Genomic DNA, 17,581 nt, shown 5'->3' on the forward strand with positions numbered 1-17,581 from the left:
AAGACACAAACTGGTGACGTAACCACACCGACGCAAAGCACTGTGGGTATTACAAATGGCGGCTAGTCTAAAAAAATAATTTTTGTTTTTTTCGAGGTCCGATATTTCTCACTAGCTGCAGGTTACATGCAAGGGGATAGGTGTTTCTCCGTTATAGGTAAGTATGGTCTAGTTTGCACGTGATAGATTAAGCAATGTACAAAAGAGTGGCAAGACAGAGTAGCCATTGCAAGGGACAAGTGATCATGGGCCAAAATTATTCCTTTTAATGTCATGTCAAAAGACTGTTTATATAAAATTCAATTAATTTTATAGCATTTAAAGATATTCTGAGTACACTTTTAAAATATACATCTATTTGTAAATAATATTTTTTTGCTTTTTCTGTCTTTTCATACCCAGTTCAGCTTCTGAATAGTTAGTAATTTACTAAAGGTGGAGGCTATAAAGTAAATAATAAGGCCATAAATTTTGTTCAATTTTTAATAAGCCTGTCATCGACAATAAGATGTTTTTCCATACTTTAGCCTGTCAATGGCCATTAGAGGCGCAATGGTCTAATTTCTACGATATATCTTACAATATGACATGTTTTAGAAATTATGAAAACCATGACTGAGAGCATAACGTTTGCATATTTACATTGTTGAAAGGTCTACAACTGTTTTTACAGGTTGCTCACCGTAGCTGATGCAGCTGTGAAATTTCCACAGGATGCACGCACTCAAGCCGTGGATAGTGGATGCTATCATGAACAGTTCCAGCCAAGAACAGACTGCAGCCGTTCTCACAAGGCTTATAGAGGTGAAGACAAAAGTGTTTGGTGTTTTTTCATGGTTGGTCCCAGTACCCACCACAAGTTTCTTTTTGTTTTGTCTGAGATCTATGTACTGTACATGTTTATCATATTGTTGACCCTTACCCTAGTTACCATCCTCCAGATATTGTAGTGTTCTTGTGGCCAAGATGCTAGACCCTGGCTCGACACAATGCTCCCTTCGGCTGGGGGAAGCCAGAAGCCTCAATTCCAAAGTTAGCACCTGGGGGTCTAATTTATCTCTCGAGTTTCTCAGTCTATCTAAGGGGGTGTCTAGGTAAAACTATTGGAGCTGAGGAGCTACAGATACAAGTAGATTCGTCTTAGGATCATGTCCAAAGATTAGATACTAAATGTAGTAAATCGTGATACATAATTACATTGTACAAGAGAAGAATTCAATTGTACTGAGTATATGTTATTCTCTTCTTTCTTTTCCACAGTTGAACCGCAGAGAAGAGATAGCCCTCGCTGTACAGGACAGTCAGACTCAGGAGAATCTAGACAAGGCAGGCTTTGAGGGAACCGTATGTGACAACCAATGCTCCGTCAAGGCTGTCTTTAGTGATGAAGCCTTAAGTGTAGATGAGGAAAAGTAAGTTGAATCTACTTTACACATACCCACATCTGCAGATGAAAAGTTCTATCTTAGTCCCTGTCTCACATAGGCGAATACTAGTTTGGCCTCTTGATCTGCCACTGTGCCACCTAGCAGTGTGAAGTAGTATCTCCAGTTCCTCTACTTAACTTCATGTTTGTTCTCAGTGACAGTCAAAGTCAGCTGGACAGTCTACCAGGTATGTACATCATCCTGAGGAAGTACTCAATCTTCATCAACCAGATCATGATACAAGTGAGACAATTGTTTACTAGTACTATTTTATTTGTTTGTTTTTTTATACTTATAATTAGGTTTCCATGATAACTGTCCAATGTTTAATGTTTAAACATTATAACCGTCCCTCAACATATTATCCACTGAACACCAAGTCACATGTGTCATCTACAAAAGGTGATGTCACAGAAGCGGTGGATTGCTCATTCATTCATTCATTGTCAAAGACTGGAGTTGTACAGTCCAATAATTTTGATAAGTTCAGTTTCTTGTTTTGGAAACTACAGTTTAGATATAATAAACTTGATACTGACGTAAGTTGTTACTGACATTACAGAACAGGGCTGAGTACCAGTACATGCTGTACGTGGAAAAGTTCACAACCTGGGGTCATGGTGGCCACTTCAACTTAGATGTCATGGAGTGGTGAGTTACACAACAATACAGATATGTACTTACACTTTGTGTTCCTGAAAATCATGTGCTGAAGTATAAACCATTTGTTTAAAAATTTACCCTTTCCCCCGCTAGCAAACATTTTGGAACAGTCCTTATGATCAGTTATTTTCCATTTCAATTGTATAGACTTAACTTAGACTAATTTGTATTTTGAACATTTTGAACTTGTGTTTCATATGAAATATTTTTCCAATTTTGTCATCCAGATGTTTATCAGTGTTTTTGCTTTTGTATAGCAATGATCTGCCACATGTCAGAAGGCTGTTAAGAGAGGTACAGAGGTGAGAAGTTTGTTTCAGGTGCTTTATTCTTTGCATGCACTGTGAGTGTAGTAGTCTGGCTGTTAGACAATGTTTAGTTTAATGACATCTCTTTCTATATCTTTACATTTCAATTTTTGTTGGTCAAAGAGCAAAATTGAGCAAAATTTTTGTCCGAAATTCCTTCAAATGATACAAAGATGGATGCTGGTTAGAACACCAATATATGGATTCTACCATGGTACCTGCTGTACTGTTTTTACAGGGATGAGTGGAGAAACAGAGACTTGCAGGAGGAGACACAAGGTAAGCCTAGTACAGGGTTTAACTCTCCAATTGTCACAGGCTGACTAGAAAAAAGAGGTGTGATGCTGCAAGGGTTCATCTTTAACCTTAACATGTAGGTATGACTTTAGATAAACAACTCTGTATTAACTTATGCATTTCTATCAAACTTCACCATTATTCCATTTGTGTATAAGGGCTGAAAAAAAATTTTAAAGTTCAAAGAAAAGGTTGACAGACATGAATGTAAATTTAGTTTACCTAGCATTAAAAAAATGTCAAATTTGTCTCCTAAGCAAGTCACTGTTAAAAAGGATCAAGTAGGCTTTGCCTAAAGGGTATTTCGTGCACAGACTCAAAAATATGTTATTAGCAAGCTCACTACTATCAATCCTGTTACCAAGAAACAAAGTACTGTTGTGGAATTGTCAATATAAAGTCGTCTCCCAAAGTTTGTCACAATCAAAGTGCAAAGAATTAACTTTGACTGTTGACAAGTTACATTTCTACGATGTTAAAACTTTCGTATAATTCAGATTCCAAACCTTTTAAAAGACTTAAGTCTTTGTCAATATAAAGTCGTCTCCCAAAGTTTGTCGCAATCAAAGTGCAAAGAATTAACTTTGACTGTTGACAAGTTACATTTCTACGATGTTAAAACTTCAGTATAATTCAGATTCCAAACCTTTTAAAAGACTTAAGCCTGAGGATAAATATTTGTACCTTTAGACAAAGTCCAGTGGATATAAATTTCAATGCACGGAAAGTTGGAAACCAAGGCAAACATTTTGCACTAAGTCTTTGTTTGTGGGATATTGAGTACTGAACCAGCTATTTCTGGCACACACTTTTTTTTTGCTTTGCTTTTTGCAGTCCTCGTACATTTTCTCATATATATAGTATGAGTCAGCCAGTTTTTTCTCAATTGCTTAAAAAATTGAATAAATTTTGAGTGCTTCATTCTTGGTGTCTCCGACTTACATGTTTTTTTGTTTTTTTTTTAGTTGGCTCCTCAACAGATAGAGTTGATAACATCAGTGAATCTCAAGCCAGTTCCAGTTTGACCCAGCTGATGGAACTAGCAGATGTAGATGTGAGTATTGGTTCATGTGTGTGGTGAAAAGTTCAGGTACAGCAGAGCCTCCTAGCAGAAGTCAGAAGAATTGCAGTTAGTATCAGTTCTGAAAGAAACTTTGGGTTATGTCTTCAAATTTATGGGTATGTTTTTATGTCATGTCCAGTTGCAGTTTATGGAGTCTTAATTCTTTGTCTAATTACAGAATTCTAGTTACTCTTGGTATGTCATAAAAGACCAAATTATTCTGACATGTTTTCAATGAAGATGTATATAATGTGGGCCATTGAGTACCCTTCTTTTCAGATACCAAAACAATACTAAAACAGTATTCTTAAACAGGAACATCTTCAAGCAGACGTTACTGACGTAATGAACAACAATAGTGTGAGTACAAATCCTTTTGACACATTTTCCTCAGACTATGGTTTGCCATGCTGTGGGTACTTTCTTTATGCCAGAACAATATGAAACAATTTAGAATAGTTTCATCAGGTTGGAAAACCAATGGCTGTTCTGCAATTCCCACATTTGGTTGAGAGTGGTTGTTGGTTTATATGTTTTTATATTTTTACCCAAGATTTTTGTCGATTTTGTCCCCCAAGGTCGATGGATTGGTTTGTATTTTTTTGCAGCACACGCTGTTCACAAAGTTCCTGCAATTGATGGAATAAAACCCAAACTGAAAGCGTGTTTTCCAACAGGAAGGTGTTGAAGAAGATGAGATCACAGAGAGGGACATCACTCACCTTGTCATCCCATCCCCCCAGCAGTCCCAGCTGGACCATGTTATCTACGACCTCAGTCATCTTGTGATCCCCCAGGATCAGGTGGACCAACTGGCAGACTTGGAAGGTTTGATACTTCAAACACCACTGATATTAGGCCTAGGAAAAAAGGGTGGTTTATCATATAATATGTAACAGTGATTGTCAAAAAGTGCAAAGTTCAATGATTATGTTTCATGCAAAATGCTTTCTTTCTGCCTGAACAAGAATGGAAGCCAGACTACGTCCCACCATGCAGTGAGAGGTCATCAGTGGGCAGTTCATACCTGGAGCAGGCCATGGGTCGGGACCTTCCCCTACAAGGGACCTCTCCCCCTGACTTCTACATGAAGAAGGACCTCAGCCCTGGCCACAGGTTTACACTCCCTCACTCACTATCCAGTTTAGTGTCAGTTGTTCCCCGTCTTCTGAGGGTTAGACGTGCTTACACACTGATGGAAAGGCTTGATGGCAGCGCACAATTTGCCTCTGAGTCTGACCTCTGTTTGTGATAAGAAACAGGATCACAGGTGCCTGTAAACTTGTACAGAGTCCCTATCTCTTTCTGTAGACGATGGGTCTAATAAAAAGATATGGCCACAGATGCCTAGGGACTTGTACTTACACCTCTTTTCCTCACCTGTAGACCCTGATCTAAATACCCTGTCTGCAGAAACAGACTTTGGCATTGGATGATAATGTGGTTTTGTACAATATACTGGTGCATGTAGTATTATTAACCATATGCCACATACATGTACAAAGATCAAGTTGATGTCCACAAGCAAACCAAATTTATCCATTTGAATGTTTGTTTTCTACTAGTAGTCTTCATGAGACAGACAGTGACACAATGGGTGACCTGTACCTAAAGAACCCATTGGACAACCAACCTTCACTCCTACTGAGCGCTGAGGAAGACGATGATGATGATGATGATGATGAGCTTCTGTGGCAAGCGGCAGGGGTTCACCGGTTACAAAACTCTCAAAAGCACAAACTTGATTCCTCACAAATGAGTCCTCTATCAAGAAAGACTAGAACATCTACGAATGCTCCCAATACCTTGTCAAAAGTTGTGACAAAAAAGCCAATTTTTAAGAGTGGTACCAAGAAGAAAGCTCCAGTCCTCCTGAAGTCACAAGATCTACCAAGCTCCACCCCTACTACTCAGGAATCACACCAGCCTCACAAGCCAGGCCCATCAAGTACTGATAAGGTGAGAATATCCTTTTTTCATATCTACACTTTCAGGTTACAGCATTGGATTATAGTTTTGATGCAACATTTTTTTTTTCAGTATTACTCTTTAGACCTATGGTAAGATCAGTAATTTTTCAATTTGGATACAAATTGTCATCCATTTTATATCTTGAAAGGGCTGAAGTGTTGTTTTGCATTGCCAACTATAAGCAGAAATTAGAATAAGGAGCAACATTTTTTACTCATATAACAGTTAACAAGGAGGCATGTTATTGACTCATTTCCGGTATTGTGATTCTGTTTCACAAAATGTCTTCACATTTTCAGACTGAGGCTGACAGTGTCTACCCGTCCCAGCATGCTCTGCGGCAGGCCATTTTAAACCTGAAGTACCCTCGCAGGCAGCTGAAGGCCCTCATTAACATATATGCAAATCATCACTGACCAGGGATGGACGGGTGATGGTACGGATTCAGGAGGACTTGAACTGAAACTGTGTTAAATTTGAAAAGAAGAGATGGCAGCTGTAAAAAGAATAGTTTTCTGAACCAAGGAGGTTCAATTGTCCAAATTTGGAAGATGTAGATTACTACATACATGTATGTAGTATTTTTTTTTTTTTGCTACCAGTCAACTTAAAAAGACATTGGTGCCGATACCTTACAAAAATGTACATGAACCACAACCTTTTACTCTGAGTTTAAGTGTAAATATACACATACACACATAGAATATTAATTGCAGCACTTTAGGAGCCAAGGGTAAAAAAAGACATAGAAGTTCTTGTATCATACTTAAAATATAAAGTGTAAAGATGACAAGGAAGAAGTTTATTGAAGATGTTGTAGGAAGCAACAGTTTAATACATTTTGTATCATGATATATATGACACAACGATTCACAAAGCAAAACAATACAAAGCCTCTCAGATTTATTATAATGTCTGTAGCTGGTATTGCGTATTCTTAAACACGTAACTGAAACATCTGCTTGAGATGGAGAAATAATATTTTCTTCACTTAGAGGAGTTAGAAAAATCCTAGCACAAACACAGAACCATCAACAGTACCACATGTAATCAAAGTCATCACAACAGACACTGCCCAGTTGAGTTATATCTGAGGCACAGTAGGTCTCTTGTAGTAACCACACTTGTCACAATACATAATTGTAATGTTTTATCATTGATTATCTCGTACACAGCATCTGCATTGACATGTTTATTCCATCTGAAAATGTAAGGTGCAAGGAATAGAATGCAACAGGTGTCAATATCCCAATATGTCATCTCAAAGCGTCATGTAGGATTGTTATGAAAAAAAGTAATTTCTTGTCATTTCCTAACACTGTGCTTTGAATTCTACCCCCCAGCATTGGATAACAATATTCATGGTTTTTGCACTGTTCACATACCCTGGATGTGCAAAATAATGATTTTTTTACCCAGCACATTTTAGTTACGGTCCCCTTTGAATGCAAAGCTTTCTGCAAAAATGCAAGTGTTAATGTTGGCATAAATGTAGGTTAACAACACAGAGAAATTTTATCACATGACTTGTATATATGTCATATATGACTTGTATAAATGCTCATTATAAACACACATGCAAAATACTACACTTAACACATCATTTCTACCAATATTAGGACAGAAGTTTTAAAATAGCTACAACAAAGAGATGTAGGAAAGTGCATGCAGCCAGCATGCTCGCTAGAGATGTGCCCTCTAAAGTCGGACACCAAGGCACATGGCCAGCTCTTTCTTCTGGAGCTTGTTGTCTTTGTTCTTGTCCACGTGCTTCAGTATGGCCTCCTTGTAGTCCTCTATCTGCTGCATGGTCAGGTTGGGCTGGAAACAATGAAACAAAATATATTGAAAATTCATCTGTGAACTTTGATAGTAGGAGCATTGTCATTAGATAGCTTTAAACAATGTCTAGAGCTAGAAGTTCAAGGGTTAGGTGTAACAAGTCGATCGGTGTAATATAGCCAGCTGCTGCCGCGCCGCGTGCCTGCGAAGCTGGTGTGTTACGCCGAAAGCCGGTTATACCGGCTATACAGATACAGATACAGATAGTAGAAGTCATTAGAAATCATGAGTTTAATCTGTAATTTCCAACACAAGGAAATTGGACTTAATGTTTCGACAGTCCTTGTCAAGGAATAAGCAATCCATGCTATGCAATTACACGTGACTCAGTAAGCAGTGAATCGTATGATGAAGACAGGCGGGGGCGCCATAGACTTTCTGCAACATACGATCCACTGCTCACCGAATCAGGTCCGAAAAGGACATACAAGAAATGTACTACTAGTATTCTCACCTTAATGAGATCCATTAAGTCTTTGACGAAGGCATCCACCTCAACCCCCTCGAGCGATCCAGTTTTGCTCTGCAAAAAAACGACAAGACTATGTTTCACAGAAAATTGAAAAGTCCAAAAATGAGCAAAAGTAATTAAGTCATGACCATGCTTATAAAGGCAACAATCCTGCCGTGCATAATTGCAGGTTTTGTAACAGTAATAGCCTATTCTCTTATACACTTGTTTTGAAACCCTTACCTCATCGTAGTATGCAAAAACCTTCTCAAAGTCACTTTTCCGCTCTTCTGGGGACTTTGCCTGTAAATGATGAGTAACAGTGATTGATCCCATTATTTTTCATCCACAAGGAATCAGAACAAATGTATTTATCTCAAAGAGATCAGTAGATGAGAAATTGTTGAATATTACAGTTTTCCATACCGAGTCCTTCAGCTGCAGCAAAAAGTTTTCCCTCAGTGCAAGCAGTCTGGAAATGATTGAAGCTCAATTGGAACAATTTTAATCATGAAAATGCCACCCACAGTACTTTATAATCAAATTATGATAGATACCGGAAAGGTACATGTAAACTCAAGATTTTTTTCTGATTGAAGATAAAAAGTGAAACTCCAACCGTGCCATCTCCTGTAGCTCCAGATTTCCATCCTTGTTCTTGTCAAATAATTCCAGCTGAATGACGAGAAAAATAGACGTGTCAATCATTCATGTTATAGGTATAAACACATGTAACAGTATAGTTAATATGTTCATTTTATACCTTTATCATACCGCATTAAGTAACTAACTACACATCAAACATGTACGTCATATTGATCTGCATCCGCCTACCATTGTCGTGGTGTACCCTTCCAGTTCCTCGGCAGTGACTTGCTTCTGTGCTTGTTCCATCAGATCTTTCAGGAAGTTCTGCATATTTGGCAGAGATATTTGAAAAAGCTATATTAGTATCATTTTTTTTGCATTTGGAATGTAGTGGGAAGACCATGGATGAGTAACTTGAGAATACGGAAGCACGTCGGCAGAACGTATTGCGTCTTAGCGCTTCCTGTGAACATCCCCATTAAGGTCGTATTTAAGGATGACATCCCGTATTTAGTTTTCGAATGTTGTTTTGGAAAAGACATCGTCTACAACAGGCAAAATTTGACCAAAATTTGGCAACGCTGACCAAACATCCAACGAAAACTGAAACATCAACATTTGAAAACAGGTAAAACATGTACATGTACAGTCTCACCTTCAGCTCTTCAGTGCTGATGTAACCGCTACAGTCAACATCATACTTCCGCCACAGCTACGGAGAATTAAATATTGTTAACACACAGAAAATGTGTTTTCACAAACAGTTATGACCCCAACGGTACCCTGTTGGCTGCCTGAAACATGGCTTCAAGAATTGAATACGTAACTGAATTGTGATCTGCAATTCGGCTTTGGCGTCAATTTATGTCTGTTCGACATCTTGAATAGGTGATAGTCACCTGTTCCACGCATGTAGACCCTTCCACAAATGTGATCAATCTTCATAAATAGAATATGGTTATTAAGATCGCTCACCCGCATAAACTCGACGCTGGAGTCCAGCGGGTGGCGGCGGTGGAACGCGAACAGGAAGTTCTCGTCAGGCGGCATGATGATGGTGGCCAGCTGAGGAGAAGAACGTATTTTTTTTTTATCTACCGTGGCAGTAAAAAATACCTGACTACAGAAGGATATACGTCGGATATGACATACACTCCACGCTATACTAGAGTCCAGTGGACATTAGTCACGTTCGGCACTGCGATCATCTTACCAGTGCAGCGCCACCTACTAGTGTAGTACCCTGTGTAGTACCGCTGTCCATCAAAGGGCATCCATCTAACCCACAGAGACCTCGGTGGTGCCCAAAAATGTCAAAACTTGTAAAGAAACTCTCCAAAATCAGCTGCAGCCAAAGCATAACTTCATAATGGTAAGATTCAATACATTAGCAGGGATTTTGGAAGCCCTCAGAAAGTATTTCGGGTATTGAACGAGACACATAAAATCCACTTACCACCAGAAGGGCCCCTAAAGTAGCGATGCCAGAAATCCGATAATCTGCTTTTCCAAGAATTTGACGACAAAGTGTCGGTTCGGCTCGATTGCTTCAGTGCTCATGATAGGTAATCTGGGATTGTGATTTGAAAGTAGTACGTCGTGCCATTTCACACGAGTGCTGTACTATTATGATAAACCCTGGACTCATGAACTACATGTAGTCTGTGCGGATAAATGATCGGTCCAGTCACCAGTTGGGACAAGTAATACGGATGGCCATGGGAACGAGACTGGCGCCATCCTGGTAACGACGTCTGTATGAAACATCTTCCATCTTGGCAAAGATCTTTGCACGTGTGTCTGAAGTACTTTCAATGACTATAGTATTGCTGTCTTCAGATTGATGATAGAATTTTTTTGTTTAGTTTAATTGGAAAGCTGATATCGTGCGTCCTTTTTTGTTTTCACTTCATTGTAACAATGAGAAGAAAACTCGTACCTCGTACACGTCAATCTTCCCATCCCCGGTGAAGTCATAGGTGGACAGGAACGCCTCTCTAGTGAAGTTGACCTCCTCTTGGCTTATCTGAGAAAAAACGACGTCACATCCGTTATGTACAGATAAGTTGAGTAGATGGAGAAACTGTGGGTCTCTAAGTGGTACTTGACCGACATAATCTCTTCCGCCATCTAGCAGGCTATAATAATCACGATCTATGCCCCGTAAGGAGTATTCAAATCAGATCACCGTTCGTGAGACGTCCCCAGTTGCAAACAAAGACTGTGGTCCCATGTGTTGGAACAAAGTACAGCATTGTACTGTGATGAACGTCCATGATGTCTTATTTTCATCTGGGAATTCAGACAAGCGTATTCATCTCAATGGCATCTAAACGTTTGCCTTCAGCTGTAAAAGCCATGCCTGTCGTAAACGTGCGAAGCAATCATGTAAAGTGCACATGCGAGAGATGTAATAACTGATATAACGTTACGGCGAGTACTGGCCCCATTTAGATTGGACAGATACATTCCTCATACGACTTTCCAGAAAGACCGTATCAGGCACATTGCCGCCACGGTTATGGACGAAGCAAAATACCGTATCCGTTTAGCAAAGCAACAGGTACTTATGATTTGGGCGGCGGCACTATCACTGTTGTCTGTGGACCATTGCAGGACTCTTTATGAAAAATATTTCTTTTTTATCTGCTAAGGCACTGTAAAATGCTTGACTTTAGTTCTATGAGAAGAGAGCCCCGGCTACATCTGCATGTAATATAGCTAGAAACAGCATGTTAAGCTTCTCCTCAAGGTTTGATCACTATTAGCACGAGATGGGAGAGGTCGTAAAAAATGTCTGCCTCTCACCTATATGTCTGCTGTTTGTAGCCTTGAATCTATTTCCGTAACCGAGAATATTCAGAGTCTACTTACTGTGAATAAGCAATAGTCGTGTATTTGGACTGAATACATCGACAACAGTTATTGGTAACAGCTAACAGAGGTAGTGTATCAAAGATATAAACAGATAAACATGTAACGGTTCATGATATACAAATTAGTAGGAACTGTAAGCGAAGTAACGTTAAGTAAAGATTAAAAAGCAAATTCATATATCCGTAGTTGCTGCCTGTTGGATTAGAGTGAAGGTAGATAGAACCAAATTTCCGGGACCCGATATTAATTGAATTACCTCTGAACTCCCAGCTCTATAATTCCAACGTCAGCCTGGCGATATTGAACGCGATGAATTGGGTCGCATTTATATATTCCAACTCCGTTTTGCTTATCGCAACCATCGTTACCTCTGTTCTTTTCAATTATTCAATTACTGTCATTGTAAATATCATCATATCGCTTCAATATGGCAACGAATTTGGAGACTTCATTTCTTGTTCCTATGGTACATGACAGTTATGAATGTGTGATATTTAATTATCAAAAATATCATATTGGGTCAAGGCCTGTAGGCAAACCACAGTGTAAATAATTGAACACCTGCAACCAGTGCGCTTCCCCAGGGGAATTCATGTCGACCAACACTATTGTAATAAGTGCAATAAAAGCTTTTAACGCCACACTTTAACGTCAAGCTTTTAGTCGAGCCATTGACTAAAGGCTATTCAGGAGAAATACTAAAGCTATTGAGAGATGTCGAATATGGGTATTGTGGTGGCTTTCAACCTCTTTCTGCTTTTCTCACAGTGCGTGCACTCAAATACTCCATCACCCTTCGCTCAACCGTGACGGGGGGCGACATCGTTCACCAGATACCTTTGACCCAGTGTTGACGTCACACTTCAGAGATGCCACGTGACAAGTCTCACTTGGTCTACTGAGGAAGACCAGCGTGACTGGTTGAGAACATTCCCTTTTGTGTTGGAACAAACGTTTTACCTTTAAACACGTAGATATGGAATACTTTAGAAGATATCGATCTTAGGTCGTGTCAATATTTTTTAAACCGAGAAAAAAGAAAACACATTTCTGCCAATTGTATACTAGTATCAAGCGACGGCCGTCAACCAATCAGACATTCCCCTTTTTGCTGTTCGAGGGAAAGTCACAAGCCAATCACGTTGCTTCTCGGCCTCAGGCGGTGACGTGATTGGTTGGCGGTGTAGCGATCATACTCACATCGGTACTGCCCAGCTTGTGCAACAGCTCTCTGAACAGGTTGTCCAGCTCGTTTCCCTCGATATGGCCGCTTCCTGTAAAACACAGGGTACGACGCGCTAGCCTAGTTACCAACCCTTATTATAGCTCCGGCGAGTCCTACAGTCCTACAGAGAATGTAGGACTCGGGAGCTATAATAGGTTTGGTAACCAGGCTAACGACGTGCTTGGAATGACAGATCACATTAGACATAGGGAGAGACACAGATACATTCTCAACAGAAGAAATCAGGGACCAGCTATATATATATAGGCCGTGTTATTTTGCCAAGTAGTTCCACGCTTCTGTATGTTGATTGTTTCTATAAGCAATGCTCAGTCAATTTGCAACTGGCGCCAACATTTTTAAATGGCATGCACTGCCAATTCAACTTGTTAAGCTCAAGTGGCTGCTTTAAAGGAAAACGAATGAGTTAGACGACAATCTCAAGGTAAACTTGCGTGCGGCAAGAGAGTCGGCAATTTAGGTAGAATGTAAGATTTCCTCATCCAGAATATCATTTTTTTTTTATTTTGTCGCCCTGAAATTACATCGGATGCCCTAACAGACACAGGCATCGGGGGACCCGCTATCGCTGCGAGCGTTCCCATGGGTTGTCATTGGACGGAACTCAGGCATTAGCCGATGCTAATTCAAATGAAATCAATGCGTAATAGTCCGAACAAGAAATCACAGTTCCGTGATTCGCCTGGACAGCTGATTCGTAAGGATGAAGTTCTAATGGCGATATTCTTTGTCACGGCGAGTATTATCATATTGAAAGTCGAGCGGATATGCCAGGGTAATACAATAGTGCAACTGTGGCTAGTGTGGGCGTAGTTCGACATCATTGACTATATCCTATATAGCCTCAGTCATTATAATGGAATCGAATAGGCTTTTATGTCAATGAAAAGGATTTAAATGTCACGACCAAGCAATCTCAGTCTGCTGGCGGCCACAATTCATCAGGGACCGTTCGTTTTTGATCATGTGTGGGGTGGGAGAAACGAGACAGAACTAAGGAAGTACTAACTATTCTGTTGTTTTTTCTTCAAACATCTAGTGGTCAAAACTCAAAGTGTTCTTTGACGTATAAATTGAAATCCTTCCCATACCTTAAAGTATACATGTATATGGCATGTATATATCACCACCCGTATATATCACAACTCAATAGGGAGGATTTATGAAAAAACATAAGAATAAAACAAACAGACGGGCAACGGAAAATGTCACTGTTATTGGCTGTAATATTCCCCATAATTGATCACAGATGTGACCAGGGCTAGGAACCTTCAACTGTAGTTCACCTGTTAATGTGTTGTTCTCGCATCAGAAGTTGAAGGATTTGTTTGTTCAAGGATTGTTTCACCATGGTTATACTATAGTTAGTTGCACATTTCTTCTATAGATTCAACTACACTTAAAAGAGTGCTAGGCTACATAATTGATCAGTGGAGCTCAAAAAGAAGATAAACAAAGAATGTAGACGCGAGGAGAACCGTTTATTTTCGCTCTAATATTGAAAAAAAATATAGGAATAGAAAACAAAAGCTAGTGTCAAAACAACACGGTGTACCGAAAACCCCCGCTGAGTAATCTGTGTGTTGAGTGGAATATTCTTCCGCCAAGCTGGGTCCAGATCTCAGCCTGCGGTGGCCACAGGTGGTTTTGAAAGCCTCTTTGAATCTTGGCAAATCGCTTCACAAAAGGAACAACATGTTGTTGACAGGTTGTCAGTATGCAAATGACTTCATGTAGCTTCAGTAGTCGAAAACACCTGTTATATTCAGGAACTCAAATTTATACTTAGTCTGAAGTTGTTTATTTTGCAGATTTAGAGACAGTTGAATTTCAACATGTAAAGTAATAGTAATTTTACAAAACTCTAAGTGTACGATCTACATAGCTGTCTGTTTATGTCTAGGATCATTTCAATCAGACCACAATGGACAAAACTCATCGTGGGATAAGATAGAAAGAAATTTGGTTATCAAGTAGAATATATGAAGTATAACAATGGACCAAAAAACTAATCCCAGAGACTTGCCATATAGATGAAAAATATATATCAAATTTGGCTTTGATCTACCGTAAACCCATTTGTAAAGATATAAAACTCTCCTAATGCCAGACTTCTACTGTACTGTAATCACTTTATAATGAAAGTGGGAGGGGATACATTAGGGAATCACACTCAGATTAGATTTTGGAGTTTGATTACTTGAAGAAATCTCGCTGGGCATATCAACCTCTGTTCATCATACCGTTATGAAGGGGGAGAAGTCAATAGGGCAGCTAGCGTTTTATGTTTTCATTTTGCAAATTGTTCTTCGTTGATATACAATACGTCAGGATTGTTCGGTTGTCTTGCTATCCCTGCCAGATACTTATTATACTAATATACAAACACTGTTTCCGGTATTTGCTTGAAGAGCGCGCTAACAATATTGCGTGCGAGACCGAACCCGTAAAGACGTTTGACAAACGCATCACATAAAGCCAAATCCGCGGTTGTCTTTGTTGTGTACACACCATACGGTACCGGGAGTGCTGTATTTTATATATGTCAGTCTCTGCGAACGAAACGTTATAGAAAACAGATGGACCATATCGATTTTTTAATATTGGGGCGCCCTGCTTCAGGGTGGTAGGGTTCGTGGTAGTATCAAGCTCTTTACATTATTACAAAGCAAAACATAACATACAAGCGCACAGGTGGCATTCGACGACAACAGATATGCTTTTCTGAAAATAAATAAGATTATTTTCTCACCGTCGGCGTCGAAATGCTGCCAAATCTCGGCAAACTGGTGACTGGACATGCTGAAGAAAACAGGATACTTGTCCAGGAACGTTTTCCCCTTCTGCCCCTCAGCCATTTCGTCTTCCGCGAGGACTAAAAATACGAACGAGTTACGAAGACTAGGAAAGCAACAACGCTTCAACCACCGACTCTGGGATGATCTGCTTACCGGACTGCGATCGGCGCTGTTTTTAACTCGTGTATGAGTGACATCACTCGAAACAACAGCCGCTGTGATTGGCTGCAGCCAAGCATCAGTTGGTTCCAAATATGGTGCTGTTAATGGCGGTTCAACGGCCTGCCTTTAAGTGCTGGCGGCCGTCCCCTATTCGTGATTCTTGGAACGGCCCGAAGCATGGTATTGATTGGAAGAGGAGGGCCCGGGGGAGGGTTGGCCTAATTGAACCAGACCTCACTTGAGCCGAGGCTTTCTTTAGGCCCATTATGTTGGGTATTTGGTCATCATTGTGCGAATCGTATTGTAAAGGATACGGCCTAAGCCCCCAATTTGTAATCTTTGTTTGGAAAGGTTTGGTAGGGTGTTTTTAGTTAGTTGCACGGCCGTTGACATATGGATTCGACAAAATAATGTCTGGAGATTCAATTGGGGTAATTAAGCGGATTTGCATTTGGGAAGACAGACCATTAAATGTTGCTGTACACATGTACATACGTACAATATACACAATATTCACAGTCACGGGCTTGTACTTAATAAATGGCATACTCTTGACGATCACTCGTCAAAGAAGCGTTAGCTTGAATTCATAAGATTAATTCTCTTATAGACTAGATTTGTTTGATTTTATGGTGTAAGGAATTCTCATGGGATTTTAGAATTAGGGACACTTTAATGCGTGCTAAATTACTGTGTTGAACGACAAAAAATGCTGAGACATAACTTAACCCAGGATTTATACTGGTAGATTTAGACTGTAGAAAATCAAATCATAATGTAGTTATGAGTTGGGTAATTTCATAATACTGGCAAAAATGCCGCGTTGCATGGCCAAGTGATTGCTGGGATCAAACAGTTTTCCAACCGTCAGATCGCATAAGGTAGACCCATTCTTATGTATTATTATGTTATTATAACTAATGGCACAACGGCTGCATGAGATACAATGTATGACAACTTCTATTACTCAACAACCATGCAAGGACACTACTCTACTCATGAAATGCCTTGTGGTGTGAGGATATTGTACGGTTATGTTTAAGCTTACTTTCACAGGACCGTCCAGTTTTTTCACATGAAATCGTGGCCGACTGTACGATAACTACGTATGGATGTTTGGATGTGTCTGATCATAACCGCTGCATATATTCCTGATAATAATATTTGCGTGGGTGGTTATCATGTTGTTTTTGCAATCAGGACGCGTCAAATTACTATTGTTAAAGATTTTGTGGTGAAATATAACCCCTTCCTCTGGCTACAGTGTATTTTCCACTGCATTATCCTAGCTTCAGCACCAAGGACAGACCCTATGTTTTTTAGTCCTACAAACGGAAGACATCGCGGGTAGCTTTCTATCTCAGAGGACCACATGGATACTCAGCGTAGTAGCCGTACACACATGATGATACAACAAGCTCTTTTCTACAATTGTTATATTTAATCGAGATGTAGACACATCTACAAGGACAGGTAATACTGTTGAATACAGGAATAAAAGACCAGTTGGTTGTGATATCATGTTTTGTCGCCTCGATTCTTGCTTTGAAAGGTTTATGATCTGAAGTTTTCATTCTGGAGTCTGGAGTCTGGGGAGGATGCCATCCATGAAATTTAGTTGGTGAAATATAACCCCTTCATCAGACTACAGTGTATTTTCCACTGCATTATCCCAAATTCAGCACCAAGGACAGAGCCTATGTTTTCAGTTCTACAGACGGAGGACGTCGCAGGGAGCCTTCTATCACAGCGGGCCCGCCTGATCCAAACTGCGGTGAGAATTCTCCACACGTCAGGAATGGCTGTTGTTTGGCAACAGGTGGCTTTGACAACTTGACAACTTCATTCGGAAACAAGCGTAAATTGCAACCGTCTGTTCTATATGCCA

General features: G+C 39.9%; 2 protein-coding genes across 2 annotated transcripts; one reads left to right on the forward strand and one right to left on the reverse strand.

The window, feature by feature from the left end:
• The first annotated feature begins 37 nt into the window (after positions 1–37).
• Positions 38–6,145, forward strand: LOC109481963. The gene is made up of 13 exons (XM_019784579.1): positions 38–157; positions 674–804; positions 1,261–1,412; positions 1,583–1,670; positions 1,990–2,078; positions 2,348–2,392; positions 2,637–2,677; positions 3,661–3,749; positions 4,074–4,118; positions 4,436–4,586; positions 4,727–4,874; positions 5,324–5,717; positions 6,029–6,145. The coding sequence occupies exons 2-13, from the start codon at positions 715–717 to the stop codon at positions 6,143–6,145; spliced, it is 1,449 nt and encodes a 482-aa protein (XP_019640138.1). The 5' UTR covers positions 38–157; positions 674–714.
• A 165-nt stretch (positions 6,146–6,310) lies between these two features.
• On the reverse strand, positions 6,311–15,707 carry LOC109482038 (secretagogin-like). Its single transcript, XM_019784691.1, has 11 exons — positions 15,486–15,707; positions 12,688–12,761; positions 10,550–10,636; positions 9,586–9,675; positions 9,266–9,322; positions 8,857–8,934; positions 8,642–8,697; positions 8,449–8,494; positions 8,266–8,325; positions 8,026–8,094; positions 6,311–7,550 (listed from the first exon to the last, which is right to left on the reverse strand). Exons 1-11 carry the CDS (start codon positions 15,589–15,591, stop codon positions 7,428–7,430), a joined length of 846 nt encoding a protein of 281 aa, XP_019640250.1. The 5' UTR covers positions 15,592–15,707; the 3' UTR covers positions 6,311–7,427.
• Positions 15,708–17,581: the final 1,874 nt, after the last annotated feature.

Source organism: Branchiostoma belcheri, unplaced genomic scaffold, assembly GCF_001625305.1.
Source record: "Branchiostoma belcheri isolate BF01 breed outbred unplaced genomic scaffold, Haploidv18h27 scaffold59, whole genome shotgun sequence".
Classification (NCBI taxonomy): Eukaryota; Metazoa; Chordata; class Leptocardii; order Amphioxiformes; family Branchiostomatidae; genus Branchiostoma; species Branchiostoma belcheri.

Bases quoted from the DNA above. Each gene is read 5' to 3' on its own strand.
- LOC109481963 (XM_019784579.1), top strand. From the start codon at position 715: ATGCACGCACTCAAGCCGTGGATAGTGGATGCTATCATGAACAGTTCC. The intron at 2,079-2,347 runs GTGAGTTACACA...GCTTTTGTATAG, and splicing joins AACTTAGATGTCATGGAGTG to CAATGATCTGCCACATGTCA. The intron at 4,587-4,726 runs GTTTGATACTTC...TGCCTGAACAAG, and splicing joins CCAACTGGCAGACTTGGAAG to AATGGAAGCCAGACTACGTC.
- LOC109482038 (XM_019784691.1), bottom strand. From the start codon at position 15,591: ATGGCTGAGGGGCAGAAGGGGAAAACGTTCCTGGACAAGTATCCTGTT. The intron at 10,637-12,687 runs GTGAGTATGATC...GTTTTTTCTCAG, and splicing joins ACAAGCTGGGCAGTACCGAT to ATAAGCCAAGAGGAGGTCAA. The intron at 8,095-8,265 runs GTAAGGGTTTCA...GTTTTTTTGCAG, and splicing joins TTTTTGCATACTACGATGAG to AGCAAAACTGGATCGCTCGA.